Source organism: Anabrus simplex, chromosome 14 (assembly GCF_040414725.1).
Source record: "Anabrus simplex isolate iqAnaSimp1 chromosome 14, ASM4041472v1, whole genome shotgun sequence".
In the NCBI taxonomy this organism is placed as follows: domain Eukaryota; kingdom Metazoa; phylum Arthropoda; class Insecta; order Orthoptera; family Tettigoniidae; genus Anabrus; species Anabrus simplex.
Window position 1 is genome coordinate 87,603,908 of NC_090278.1, and position 15,341 is coordinate 87,619,248.

The 15,341-nt window shown below is 40.8% G+C and overlaps 1 protein-coding gene across 1 annotated transcript in view; it reads right to left on the minus strand.

Annotated features, from left to right (window-relative positions):
* The window catches only part of CSN6 (COP9 signalosome subunit 6), a 42,919-nt gene that overhangs the window by 11,084 nt on the left and 16,494 nt on the right, over nucleotides 1-15,341 (minus strand). The window contains exons 3-5 of the mRNA XM_067158088.2: nucleotides 9,908-10,059; nucleotides 4,890-5,052; nucleotides 621-814 (exon numbers count right to left, since the gene is read on the minus strand). Of these exons, the coding sequence (XP_067014189.1) occupies nucleotides 621-814; nucleotides 4,890-5,052; nucleotides 9,908-10,059 (509 nt within the window). The remainder of the gene's footprint in view (nucleotides 1-620; nucleotides 815-4,889; nucleotides 5,053-9,907; nucleotides 10,060-15,341) is intronic.

The following is a 15,341-nucleotide window of genomic DNA, read 5'->3' on the forward strand; positions in this document are numbered from 1 at the left end:
TTGATCTACTCATCTTCAGCTTCAGCACGATTATGGATCTTCATATGTGTTTGATTGTATTATGACTTTGTGTCCGACAGTGTATACAAACTAGCTCATTTAACCGTTTTTCAGTTTCATAAACATTATAAGACTTTGCCTAACACTGCGTGTGCCATACTGCCGTTCAGAAAATTACGCACTGTTTCTTTTAAGTGACTTACATTTTACTTCTTCTGAATTTTACAGTGTCTACCCCCGTCATTTTTATATCGCCTCTTATACTGATCCGAAGTGAACTTGATCTTTGATTTTCTTTTTCCTATGCATTGTTTTTCATGTTTTAATCGGCTGATGATGACCTGGACTAGGGTCGAAACTGGTACCACTTCTACTTATTATTAAATAAGAATGTAATCACTGCATTTCTTATTCTTTTGTATTGAATAGGTTGAACCTCTTTATTTATTATTTCAATTTTAACTGGATAGCAACACGTCAGTGATGCGGCATGAGACTAGTGTGCGGTATAAAAGGAGCTGTTGTGAGAGAGGGTGTTAGACGCGCCTGCAATCGCAAGATGTATGTATTTCGTGGCCAAGATTGTTAACAGTTCTGACAGCTTGAAAGTGGGTACTTACATTATAGAAGTCCTGCCTGAAACGAGGCCCATGGAGGACGGGTAGCCTATGACTCAGACTGTATGCTTCACGCAGTACTTCGTGGCAGTGTGGTAGGTGACCGCCCTGCACGGCTCTCACGTACTCTAACACCAGTTTCACGCGGCTGTGAAGCATCTTGATGGCCGAGTGTTGGGCCGTAAGGTGCTCTGCCACTGAAACAGTAACACACACGTTTCAATAGTAATCATTATCACCACCATAATTACATTCTACTTACAAATGCGTATCATAAAACTAAGTCAGAGCCATGTTTGTACGAGTTTGACCCGCTGTAACTCAGAAATGGCTTCAGTGAATGACATTTGGAGTGCATTTAAGTGCATTCTTAACATAACTACTAAGCTATATTTTACAAAGGTAACTCAAACAAGGCACATGCAGTAGAAGACAATGCAGAGCAAGTCGACAAAAAAAACACTTGACACAGATCTTTGAAAATTACTGGCATTTGCAAATGATTGCAGATAGAGCAAAATCTCTAAGTAAATAATTTTCAAATCTTAACACTTCCAGGACCAAGCCCATATTTTTATACTTGTCCCCATAAACGAGGCAATTTTAGTGATGTTCAAAAATATCCCCCCTACACCTACTCAATGGATCTTAACTTGTGGTACACCATCCAAAAGGTGCTGTCTTTTACGTTTATATTCCACTTACTACGTTCAAAGATCCTCATTAGTGTACAAGTATAGGTATTTTTGTTAATACTATGTACAATTATAAAAAGTTATAGGCTAATATTACTCCATTAACTTAGGTAGTTTCTAGAGACTATTAACAATGCTATTTCTCTAATTCATAAGACTATGTACTGTATGTTGTTGTTAAGTGTAAGAGAGGGCTGTGAGCCATAACTTCGCCACATACAAAGGCATAAAATAAATAAATAAATAAATAAATAAATAAATAAATAAATAAATAAATAAATAAATAAATAAATAAAGCACAAAACTGAAAAGTAATTTCAACTTATTTGTGGCTTTTTTCATATTAAATACAGATTATGAAAGTGATACAAGCGACATCTTAACATCAAAATGTTACGATTTAAGCCTACTCAAAATTATTTATGATACATAACCTTCAAACCCACCACTAGTACTTCCCAGTTAACCTATTTCACTATCAGATGAAAGATCTTCATACCGAGCTCGATAGCTGCAGTCGCTTAAGTGCGGCCAGTATCCAGTATTCAGGAGATAGGGGGTTCAAACCCCACTGTCGGCAGCCCTGAAGATGGTTTTCCGTGGTTTCCCATTTTCACACCAGGCAAATGCTGGGGCTGTACCTTAATTAAGGCCACAGCCGCTTCCTTCCAATTCCTAGCCCTTTCCTGTCCCATCGTCGCCATAAGACCTATCTGTGTCGGCGCGACATACAGCCAATAGAAAAAAAGAAAAAGAAAAAGAAAGGGTGTTTAGGGGTTGTAGTAAATTGGTAACAGATGTCAGAGTAATAACCAGCAAGAGTCTTGACAATGACCACCGTCTATCAGTAGCGGACCTGAGAAACTTCTGTCCCAAAAGTACAGAACAGGAAAATGCCAAAAATCAAAGTATGGGTACTCCAGAAAACAGATATGAGAAGTGAGTATCAGAACTGGATAAAAACCGTTACCAAGAGATGAAAGGAAAAATGAAGAGGCAGAATGGACCAGACTAAGGGACACATTGGTTAAGGAAGCAACTGAAGTCTGTGGAAAGACAAGTATGAAAACAGGAGAGAAGGTAACACCTTGGTGGAATGAAAGAGCGAGAGCAGCAATCAGAGAAAAAAATCTCTTGCGGAAAGAAAGGGACCGGGAGAAAAATAAACCGGATCTTACTAGACGAGGCAAAGATCAAAAACCTCAAACAATTACACCGAAACAAGAAACTGTACGTTAAAAGAACAGTTACAGAATAAAAGACCAAGGCATGAAATATATTTACTCAGAAACAGGACAAAGACAAATGAGGCAATAAGAAACTACTGTATAGTGTTAACAGAGGTAAAAGGAAGCCAATGAATACCATAAAGGCACTTGAAGATGAAAATGGAAATCTGCTTAGGACAGAAAGTGACATGAGAGAAGTCCTGAAGAATTTCAACCACCTACTGAAGAGACCAGTTCAAGAACAAAATACAGAACCGGAAATCCAAACCTACAATGAGGAACCTCAGATCACCTGGACAGAAACTGAGACAGCCTTAAAATCTATGCCTAAAGGGAAATCTCCAGGTGCAGATAAAGTGAATGCGGACATGATAAAGGCAGCAGGCATCCAGGGTATACAATGGCTACACAGATTACTAAATGCCGTATGGACAGACAACAAAATACCTGCAGATTGGAGCAAGGGCGTTATAATTCCCCTGTTTAAGAAAGGCAGCAGACAGAAACCCACCAACTATAGAGGAATAACATTGCTGTCTCATGGGATAAAAATTCTAGAGAAGATCATAGAAAGGAGATTGAGAACCATCATTGAACCACAGTTAGAGGAGGAGCAATATGGATTCAGAAGTAACAGATCAATAATGGATCTAATTTTTAGTACCCCCGTGCTGATGGAAAAGTATTGGGAGAAAGGCAAGAACCTGGTCGTATTCCTGGATATAGAAAAAACCTATTATTTATGATACATAACCTTCAAACAAGGAAGCCTCCGTGGCTCAGGCGGCAGCTGGCCAGCCTCTCACCGCTGGATACCTTGGTTCAAATCCCGGTCACCCCATGTGAGATTTGTATTGGACAAAGCGGAGGCGGAACAGGTTTTTCTCCGGGTACTCCGGTTTTCCCTGTCATCTTTCATTCCAGCAACACTCTCAATCATCATTTCACTTCATTTGTCAGTCATTAATCATTGCCCCAGAGGAGTGCGACAGGCCTCGACAGCCGGCACAATTCCTATCCTCACCGTAAGTTGGGAGCTTCATTCATTCCATTCCTGACCTGGTCATTCACTGGAAAACAGGTGGTAGGTTTTCATTCATATAACCTTAAACACACCACTAGTACATTCCAATTCATCTATTTCACGATCAGAGCCATCTAGATTACCTTATATATTATTTATTTCAATCTCGTCTTCTCCTAACCCTTTTCGCACCAACTTTATTCCTACAATCACAGATGATAAATTCTTTCACTTCTCTGCAATGCATTCCTGATTCACGAAAAAATATAACTAAAACTACTCTCAAATATCACATCTAGTGACAGAATTAGTTTCTACATAGCACCACAAAGCTGTAACGAAGCCTGTAAAAACTGCAGGCAGGGATTTTCAATTATATTTTATACTTAAACCCATAGAAGATATGGGCTAGGAAAATTTCAAAAGAATGGAAACACACAGAATCCATGGGCATGGTCACTAGTGTTATCTAGATTAACTAGATTTATAAGTAACCAGAAGCATACGTCTATCTCCAATAGAGAGCTCACAATAAGCATTTTTATGGTTTCAGTCTTTACTGTTTATAGAACAGTAAAATGTTCATACAATTACTGTGAAAACATGAGATATTTAATGATGATAAAAATACCTTTTACAGGAAGTATTTTGAGTGAGCCGACACCATGGTGTAGGGGTAGCGTGCCTGCCTCTTACTCGGAGGCCCCGGGTTCGATTCCCAGCCAGGTCAGGTATATTTACTTAGATCTGAGGGCTGGTTCGAGGTCCAGTCAGCCTACGTGATTAGAATTGAGGAGCTATCTAATGGAGATGGCAGCCTCGGTCTGGAAATCCAAAAATAACAGCCGAGAGAATTAGCCGTCCTGACCACACGACACCTCGTAATCTGCAGGCCTTAGGGCTGAGCAGCGGTCGTTTGGTAGGTCAAGTCCTTTCAGGGCTGTAGGGTATTTTGAGCGAACAGTTTTCGAGATGCTGTCTTTGGAAACAGTTTGTACTCGTTCAACGATGACCAGCCGAAGCAGTGGGAGTGTGTTCATTTGACAGAACAGCTGGCCATGTTTGAAGGCTAGGAGCACAGCTTCAGCTCATCGAGCTTCAATGTGGCAATACAATTTATAAATGCTAGGAGAAGATATAGGCAATAGGAAGAAAACACAATTGTCCCAACTTCTAAAATGACCCTCGTATACGGAGTTCTTGTCTCCATCACTGCCTTGCTTTAGTCCAAACTGATTACTGAAACCTCGACACTATCTTTCTGCTATGCTCTGTTCCAAGATTCAAGAGGAATCATTACATTCAATGAACTGTTTCCACTTACCAAGAGAGCTTTCTCCAGCCTCGTTGCTAGACATTCGAGCCACGTGGTCAACACCGATACGCTCGGCCTCCTCTGTGGCCAGAGTATAGTGGAGTTCTACAAAGAGCATGGTGGCCTGGCCCCCGACCAGATCTATCACAGACTCGTACATTGTCACGGGAAGCTGGTAACGAGAGGTACAGAATTATCAACATATTATGGAAACAGCTGCGAGATGAATAACTTACCAGATTATGGGTCCCCACACACAAAAATAACACAATGGACCAAAAATTCAGTTGCAATCCTAGACAGATAGGAAGGTAGAGGTGGAAAAGAGGAATTTTACAGTCCAATATTCGTAGGAAAAACATGAGAGATACAGCTGCACTGTATTGCCAAATCAACAACAAGTATTTTGGTTCTTTGAGGAATATTTCACCTTTACAAAACTATAACTATTTAACTTCGTTATTCTGCATGGAATAAATAATTACAGTATTGTAAAGGGGGATTTTTTCCTGAAAGAACCAAAATACCTGCAGTAGGTTGGCAAAACGGGCATTGATAATGAATTTTATTTCATGTAATTGCCAAATCTATTCAGTGGATTTGTGACCTATCGTTCCCAATCTTAATATGCACACTGTTCCAATTAATAAATGTACGAACACACACACAGGGTTAAACTGTTTCAAGTGAGTGCACAACACACAAAACACGGCGAGGAGCAGTTCACGGTTGACAATGGGACGCTGTCAAAATTCAATCTCTGGTTTCATACCTTGTAGTGGTTTGTAGCCTGAAAGAGCTGTAAACAGAGATTTACTGAAATCGGGATCTATTGATTTATAAGTGGGCCAGCCAACACCATCAGCTACCTGTTGTATTTCACTTTCCTCCCCATCTGCGTTATTTTTGTCATCACCTCTGTTACTTACTACGTCCAATTCACTCTCTTCTGCTTCAGACAGGTCATCAAGATCTTCATCTGCCATAATGCATTCAGCCAAGTCTGTTTACTATTGCTTCAACCTTGGCGCAGATTGAGTGGACTGGACACAGCTAACGGCTACACTGCCATCTAAATAATACATTTCCGACAGACTGTCAAATAATATCTGGATGTTACAAAGTTCCATGCTGAACCAAAATATTTTGTATCCGAAGCCATCTCTTTTCAGTTTCAATTCAATTAATTTATAACTGTTGAGTTCTTCAGTCTACTGAAACTAATTTTAAGTAATAAATTTATAAACTACCTGAAAAAGAAAAACATATCGTTGCTGTGGTGCCAAAACTGTGAATGTGACTATGTTCTTCCTATCCATTATTTTCATTAACCCAATGGCTGCCAAGATCCGATGTAAGCCAAGTGAACATAGACAGAGAATGTAGAACAGTTTACATATAGAAGTAATGAAATCAACCCTGAAATTAATAACAGACTAAGTAAAGGTACAACATTTTATCATCAAGTCAGAGAGCTTTTATGGGATGACAAAGTACCCAAGAGAACGAAATTAACATTAACAGGAAAAGAGGAAGGACAGAAAGGAGTAGAGGAGGCTTGTTAACCACACCCGGGCGACTGAAATGGGACATTGACGACTACTACTACTACTACTACTACTACTACTGTCGAAAATGAACATGACAATTATCTTAATATTAATGAGCGCAACGCAAGTCATCACGACGACAAACCTAACCTCAATTTTCAACTTTCAATTTCAAAACCTATAATCATTTGGACATTGTTAAACATAGAGATTTAAAACTTTTAACATTAAAAGACAACACAGTTTAGTGATTCTAACAGCGACATTAACATGTATATGAAATAACAAATTTGCACAATTACAGAAAGTGGAAATTAATCATTCATTAATTTTTTTAACGTAAAGACATGTACACCAACAAAGTAAATCACAGGACATATACATGGATATATCATGTCATGAAAAAAATTTCATATATATAGATTCAAAAATGAGGCGTGTGCAAAATTTTCTCTAAGACCTTACATTTTGCCTTAATTTAGGTTGGCAGTTTTAACAGTACTACAGAATTTTAGCTTGGCAGGGAAAGGGTTAAGAATGGTTGCACCTCCCAGCCACATAAGGATATCCAGTCCATCGGCAGATTTTCGTCGAGTTCATTTTACTATGCATGTGTGTAAAGGAAAATGAAGCTTACTATACTGCACTGTAGGACTTATTTACCCACTGCCAGGGTGTGATGAATTTAAGGTGCATTTTCCTTTATAGTGTAGCCTAAGAAAATGAACACAACGAAGGAGTCCTCATGGACTGCATATCAATACAGCAAAACCTTGATGCATCGTTTTTCAAGTGGGAGGGGAAAAAATGACGACGCATGCGGGAAAATGATAAATGGGAGTAACAAAAAATAAGGGAAGAGCAAAATAATAAAATACAGGTACTGTACTTGGACATTTTTCATCATGTAAATATATTATTGTTATTATTATTATTATTATTATTATTATTATAGGCAATCTACGCACCTATGATAATGCAGCCCTACCAATAAGATGAATTCTAATGCTTAAGTCGGCGCGCGCAAGCATGCACGCACACACACCTCCCAAACCGTCGGAATTAACCAAGGAAAGTGTCAGACCTAAGACGAAACGCTGGTTAATAGAGCAAACGCCTGAAAAGCCTTACATCTGATATGCTTTTGAAGGTTAAAATCCCCAACCCGATTGAGACCCCTTGAACCAAAGGCCAACGTGACGAAAATAAAAAAATGACTTTATGCCGTTTCTTTTTCTTTATATCTCGTAATAACTGAAAACCTTTAAGGTCAGTTCTCTCATTGGAAATTGGTATACGTAGATATTATGGTGATAACCTGTATTTTGGTAAAGATTCCGTAGACTCTTCGTGAACGATAGGTTAGAGACCAACATGGCATGGCTCAGATGATGTCACAGAGGTTAGAAACTCAACGCGGCGTGTCTCGGACGATGTCACAGCGGACTATGAGAGGCTGCCAACTTAGAAAGTAGTTACAAGCCAACGCTAGTGAAAAGATTATTGGTCTGGCTTGGTTAGGTCCAGCTTGTAACAAGACAACTGGGCAGGGGCCAACACAGCTGTCAGTATGCCTCTAGCATTCCACAAGGTACGGCACAATTAATAACCCTGTGACTAATTAAACCTGGTGCATGCCGTGACTATTTAAAACTCCGCGATTTTCTGATTTTCAACCAAGGTGGCAGCCCTAGCCAGCCAACAGCAGCACAGAAAATGGTGGCAAATTTGAGTTTTACAGTGCCTCCGTTTTAATTCTTGTAAATAAGAATTCTTCTAGAAGTCGGTCGAGGAGAAGCGTTAGTGTCAGGAGGCTCGTAATGAGGTTGCAACTCTGAATCACTCGGACATTCTCGCACAACAGGTTGCCACTATTATAGGCCTATGTTAGAGTAATGAGCTGTCTCTTTAAATTCAAAAAAACTTTAGCACATATTTTCCTTGCATGTGGGAAAATTGTGGCTGAGGACAAATATTTTTTTGCCAATAAAAGAGATAAAACAATAGTTCTAGGAGCGATAATGCGGGGAAATTTAACATTGGTTTGTATGGAACATTTCTGACACTGAATAAACTGAATGATGAATATGGAAAAACGACAGTTCCGGGAACGATGCATCAAGGTTCTACTGTATGTGGCTGTGAGGTGTGACCAGTCTTACGCGAATAGGTAGGAAAAGCATTGTCACATTTACAGTTTTGGCATAGGAGTGACGATGTGGTAACAATACTACACTTGAAAAAAGAAATAACTTAATTAAAATAGAATGACTTGTTCTTGAAAGAACAACATCAGATTCTGTTCATCAGATGATGTTCTTTCAAGAATGAAGAATTTCACTCTATTTTAATTAAGTTGTTTCTTTTGCAAGTATAATACTGTTACGAAATGTTTTCTTTTTCTGCTAGTTTATAAATTTGAGTGAAAACTTACAACCTGTTATCCAGTCATTGACCGGGTAAGGGATGGAATGAATGAAGCCCCCATCCTGCGGCAAGGATAAGAATTTTGCCGGCTACTGAAGCCTGTCGCACTCCTCTGGGACAATGATTAATGACTGACAGATGAAATGAGATGATAACTGAGAGTGTTACTGGAATTAAAGGTGACAGGGAAAACCGGAGTACCTGGAGAAAAACCTGTCCCGCCTCTGCTTTGTCCAGCACAAATCTCACATGGAATGACCGGGATTTGAACCACGGAACCCAGCGGTGAGAGGCCGACGCGCTGCCGCCTGAGCCACGGAGGCTACTAGTTTATAAATTCATTACACAAAATTAGTTTCGGGGTTGAAGAAACTAACAGTTATAAAATGAACAAAAATATGGCAGTATAGTATAGCATCATGTACTTTGTCGGATGAGAGACGGTAGTTACAAGTAACTATTCTCATTTTGGTTCCGTATTGAAGGTGACGCATATCACAAATATTTGTGATATGAGAGACGGTAGACAAGCGGTGGGTGATGCAATGTCATATCGAGCAATCCCAGACATGCGACCGGCTAGGAAATATCCCGACAGATGAGGCGTAAGGGTTAAAAACCCTCAAATATCATAGTAGTTAAGATGAAAAGAGAACAGGGATATGCAACTGCTTTCAACCATGGGACAAAATTATTATCCTGACCTGAAATGTTAATCACTGTCCCCCTAGTTATCAAATACCTTTATTCCTTCTTGTTTATTCATTTTATGTTATTACCTAATAAATACAAATTTGGTTTAATGTGAAACATTCAGTGAAATTAGTGTTTCATGTTACTGGACATGAATGTAAGACTTTCCTCATACGCAAACCCAACACTAGGCTCAATCATTCTCACGGGACACTCTTGGTCGGCAAACACTGCTAATGTAGGCCTGGTATCAGCACAATATGGGAAGAACAAGAACAAGAAGAAGAAATGAAGAAGCACTGCAGTAAGTAGCACAAAAAAGCTCAGTCTCATTAAGCATTAAAGCTTTATACTTACATCGCTATGCCTGGCCTGTGGGTTGAGTCTCAGATGTACAGGACTCTCGTTGATTTCACATATTTGCTTGTGGATCTTGATGTCCGAGTCGTCTGGCTGGTCACCAGTTGTGTACCACCCCAAGAAATCCATGTCGCTGAACACTTGCTTGACTAGGAAGCATAAAAACTGCATGTTAATAGAGAGAAACATAACTGAGAGAACATAGCACAGTTCAAAGGTAGTCAGTGCTAGGTTCATACAATGATACATCAAGAGATAATGACAGGGCGTGTCACGTGTGAGGCACCTGCGTTTCGCAAAGCGTGAAATCACAAATTTTTCGACAAATTTGGCTCAAAACACAAAATTGTTTATCTTTAAGCAATATCACAAATAATTGACAAAATTATGTGAAATCCCTCTTGATCCAAGAAGCATAACGAAAGGTGATTTAGAAAATGATGAAGCATCTCGCCTGATAAACCAAATTCCCATCCTATGAGAACTCTGAGCATAAGAATATCTTGAACCATATACAGTGTTTAGGGATTTAGTTGGTAGTTCGTGTAGAGCAGGTAAAGATATTGGTGTGATCGACATTCTTTCTTTTGAAATCAGAATATGGGCATTTCGTGAAATGAAGGCTTTATGGATCTCAGTCAGTAATGTTGGTAGTGAGAGGTCATTTTCAATTAATTTTAATATAATGTCCGACACGAAACTGCCAGTAATATGGAACTCGTGGTACGTCTTCTTCAGACTGACGTGTAAATTATTTACGTAGGCTAGATCCTGCTTGTTAATATGGCAGGATATTTTTTTCATCCATGCTTTCATAAATATGTAGGTTAAGTAAGATGTGTTTTTAACAAAAGCATAACTCATGTTTCTTGTATACACGTATAAAAATACTGCAAATATGCTGTCAACTATCTTTCGGTTTAGGTTTTATTACTGAAAATTGGAAATACAATTCAGGAAAATTATTGACGAAATAAAATAAAAATAGCGAAAAATATACCAAAATAACTTTTTTAAATATGACAAAACTGGGCAACTTCTAACAAAACTGTACAAAAACTATTTTAATCCTCCTAGTCAATACTAATTTTTTAAGTCCAATTAAGACGAAAGTTCACACATAAATAGACATGTTTCGACCCGGCATTGGGTCATCCTCAGCAAGACATGTATTAAAAACATAGGAAACACACAAAATGAAATGAAACTGGGCAAACATTTTTGCCACACAATCAGGTGCCTCTAGTCATGCGAAGTGATGAGCAATCAATCACCAAGACAGTCCTGCACCTCTACTCAGATGGTTGAGGCTCTGGACTTCTGACCCCAACTTGGCAGGCTCCATCCTGGCTCAGCACGCTGGTATTTGAAGGTGCTCAAATACGTCAGCCTCATCTCAGTAGATTTACTGGCATGTAAAAGAACTCCTGCAGGAGTAAATTCAGGCATCTCAGATCCTCCAAAAAAAACAAACGTAAAAGTAGTTAGTGGGACGTAAAGCAAATAAAATTAATTAATTAATTCATCCCACACATTGGCCCCATGGGCAACCTAAGAAGCAGTGGTGTGATCGGCTAAAAGAACACATGCGGGACACCAATGGCTGCTCGCGATGCTCTTGATCCGCAGAACTGGTGACTGGCAACCAAAGAGCAGACCCTGCGGCAAAGCAGAATAAGTGCTGAGAAGAATAGGATAAACACAATGGCACGTCAACTTGAAAAGGGGGTACAATGATAAGTATAAAAACACAAAAGAAAAGGGAAAAGCTCCCATCTCCAAACAAACTGGTTCTCTCCTTATCAATCCCAATTCTTTTACATCCACTTCTTTTCGCCCCTGACATGATTGCCTCTGCTTCCCAGCTTCAAGAGGAGGGCAGGCATCAACACTCATTGAGGGGCCACTTTGGCAGATCTTCAGTCTTAAAAGTGTGGGGTAGGAACAAAGATGGATAAACAGAGCAAAAGGAAAGAGACAAAGATTATTATTTATACTTACCCAATGGGCTTCTACTGTGCTTGTTCTCTGTTCCTAGTCGTTTACTAACTGTATTCATCTTTCGTTTGTCTCCTCCCTTTTCTTTTGTTTATCCAGCTTTTTTCCTCATCCTGCATTTCGTACATCAAGATTGAAGATTTGTTGAGATGGACCTTCTGCGAGTGTTGATGCCCACCTTCCTGATGAGAGCTGGGAATCAGAAACAAGCTTGTTGTGGGCTTAGATTAATGGAATCAATAGCTGACGCTGTGCTACCCAATACTCATTACATTCAGCTGTGTGCGAAATGACTGTAGTTTGTTTTCTTGTTGCGCCCTTCTCGCCGAGGACGTGAGTACGTGCTCGAGCGGTCAACAATGCTGCCAACCTGCTAAGTTCGGAACTAAGTTTAGTGACAAAACCATTGGACTGTGACCAAGCAAAACAGGCCTGGGGGCGTAAGCCCGCACTGTATGTTGGACAGTGACGAAAAGCTGAATTAATTTATAATTCGGGTCAGTGACAAAGCAATTGGTCTGAATTGGTTAGGTCTGCCTAGTGACTAAACCATTGGACTGCGCTGGTTAGGTCCAGCTAGTGACAAAATCATTGGTCTGGATTGGTAAGGTCTGGCTAGTGACAAAAACATTGGTCTGCGTTGGTTAGGTCTGGCTAGTGACAAAACCATTGGTCTGGATTGGTAAGGTCTGGCTAGTGACAAAAACATTGGTCTGCGTTGGTTAGGTCTGGCTAGTGACAAAACCATTGGTCTGGATTGGTAAGGTCTGGCTAGTGACAAAACCATTGGTCTGCGCTGGTTAGGTCCAGCTAGTGACAAAACCATTGGTCTGGATTGGTAAGGTCTGGCTAGTGACAAAAACATTGGTCTGCGTTGGTTAGGTCTGGCTAGTGACAAAACCATTGGCCTGGATTGGTAAGGTCTGGCTAGTGACAAAACCATTGGTCTGAGTTGGTTAGGTCCAACTAGTGACAAAACCATTGGCCTGCGTTGGTTAGGCCCAGCTTGTGACAAAAACATTGGTCTGGATTGGTAAGGTCTGGCTAGTGACAAAACCATTGGTCTGCACTGGTTAGGTCTGGCTAGTGACAAAACCATTGGTCTGCACTGGTTAGGTCTGCCTAGTGACAAAACCATTGGTCTGAGTTGGTTAGGTCCAACTAGTGACAAAACCATTGGCCTGCGTTGGTTAGGTCCAGCTTGTGACAAAAACATTGGTCTGGATTGGTAAGGTCCGGCTAGTGACAAAACCATTGGTCTGTGTTGGTTAAGTCCGGCTAGCGACAAAACCATTGGTCTGCGTTGGTTAGATGCGGCTAGTGACAAAACCATTGGTCTGCGTTGGTTAGGTCCAGCTTGTGACAAAAACATTGGTCTGGATTGGTAAGGTCTGCCTAGTGACAAAACCATTGGTCTGAGTTGGTTAGGTCCAACTAGTGACAAAACCATTGGCCTGCGTTGGTTAGGTCCAGCTTGTGACAAGAACATTGGTCTGGATTGGTAAGGTCTGGCTAGTGACAAAACCATTGGTCTGAGTTGGTTAGGTCCAGCTTGTGACAAAACCATTGGTCTGGATTGGTAAGGTCTGGCTAGTGACAAAACCATTGGTCTGCGTTGGTTAAGTCCGGCTAGTGACAAAACCATTGGTCTGCGTTGGTTAGGTCTGGCTAGTGACAAAACCATTGGTCTGCGTTGGTTAAGTCCGGCTAGTGACAAAACCATTGGTCTGCGTTGGTTAGGTCTGGCTAGTGACAAAACCATTGGTCTGCATTGGTTAGGTCTGGCTAGTGACAAAACCATTGGTCTGCATTGGTTAGGTCCGGCTAGTGTCAAAGCCATTAGTCTGGGTTGGTTAGGTCCAGCTAGTGACAAAATAATTGGTCTGCGTTGGTTAGGTGCGGCTAGTGACAAAGCCATTAGTCTGGGTCGGTTAGGTCCAGCTAGTGACAAAATAATTGGTCTGCGTTGGTTAGGTGCGGCTAGTGTCAAAACCATTGGTCTGCGTTGGTTAGGTCCGTCTAGTGACAAAGCAATTGGTCAGGTTGGTTAGGTCTGGCTAGTGACAAAACCATTAGTCTGCATTGGTTAAGTCCAGCTAGTGGCAAAACCATTGGTCTGCACTGATTAGGTCCAGCTAGTGGCAAAACCATTGGTCTGCATTGATTAGGTCCAGCTAGTGGCAAAACCATTGGTCTGCATTGGTTAGGTCCGGCTAGTGACAAAACCATTGGTTAAGTCTGGTTAGTGAGAAAACCATTGGATTGTGACCAAGCAAAGCGGGTCTGGGGTTGTAAACCATCAGGTTAGGGCTGTGAAGTGGCTTTTAGGCCTCTACATTCTGTAAGGCGATAGCAGCGCTGTCTATGTTGGACAGTGTGGAGAAGCTGAATTAATTTATATTTGGGGTCAGTGAGACTCCGCAAATAACCTCAGCCTTTGTGGGTGGAATTAACTTCCAATAAGTAACCAGGGGAACCTGACCCCTACAGAGCGCATCACCAGGTGGCAGATAGGGTGCCCCTACAGTACGTAGGGCTGGTTGAAATACCCAATACAACACACGGACCAATCATGTAGCCCGATTCCTGGGGGCTTTAAAATACTGGGACATCCTCTCTCCAGGGGTCATAAATATGGAGGGCCGTTGCCCTGGGATATGAGAGAAGACCTCAACAGCATCTAAGGCGGAGAAGATGGACTTCGGTACAGTGGAGATGGCGGAAGGGGTAAGCCCGTAGTGTCTGTACTCCAGAGGAGCGGCTACAAAAGGCGCCTGACTCCATGTTAGGGGCGGCCTAATTTGAACCTGCTATGGGAGCTCATATGAAAGAAGCGAACCACAAATTCACTAATATCAAACAGGACCTTCAAATCATAAGTAAGATCAATAAAGGAACACTAATGAACAACCTAGAAAATATCTACATTATTCTTGATAAATTAGAAAATGGGGAACGGAATCTTAATTAAATGAATGAGCAAAAAGACCTCTTATGCGAGCACATCAGTAAATACATGGAATGGGTTGACAGACAACAAATAGGACGAAAAAATGAAATAATCAAGCACGACGTTGCGGAATCACTGCTAAGTCTCCCTCCTCCCTCAAATGACGAACTAGATGATGACACAACTCAACCTCCCTTTTCTTCTGTGGATTGCACGAACAATCAAACCGTGTCACATCGCTACTATACTAGGTCGTACACAAAGACAGATCCCCAAGGCCATATTCTCTTTGCCCAAAGCAGCGCGGAATAAACATCTTTCCAAGATATGATAACGTGAGGCAAGCTGTTCTAACCAGATGACCGCCATTTTGTAACAGAGAAGATACCAAAGAACTTTTACCGATCAAACAATCAACACAGCAAATATTTTTTTCCAGAACTGTAATTACTGCAAGCTATTGAAATACTGAACAGATAAACG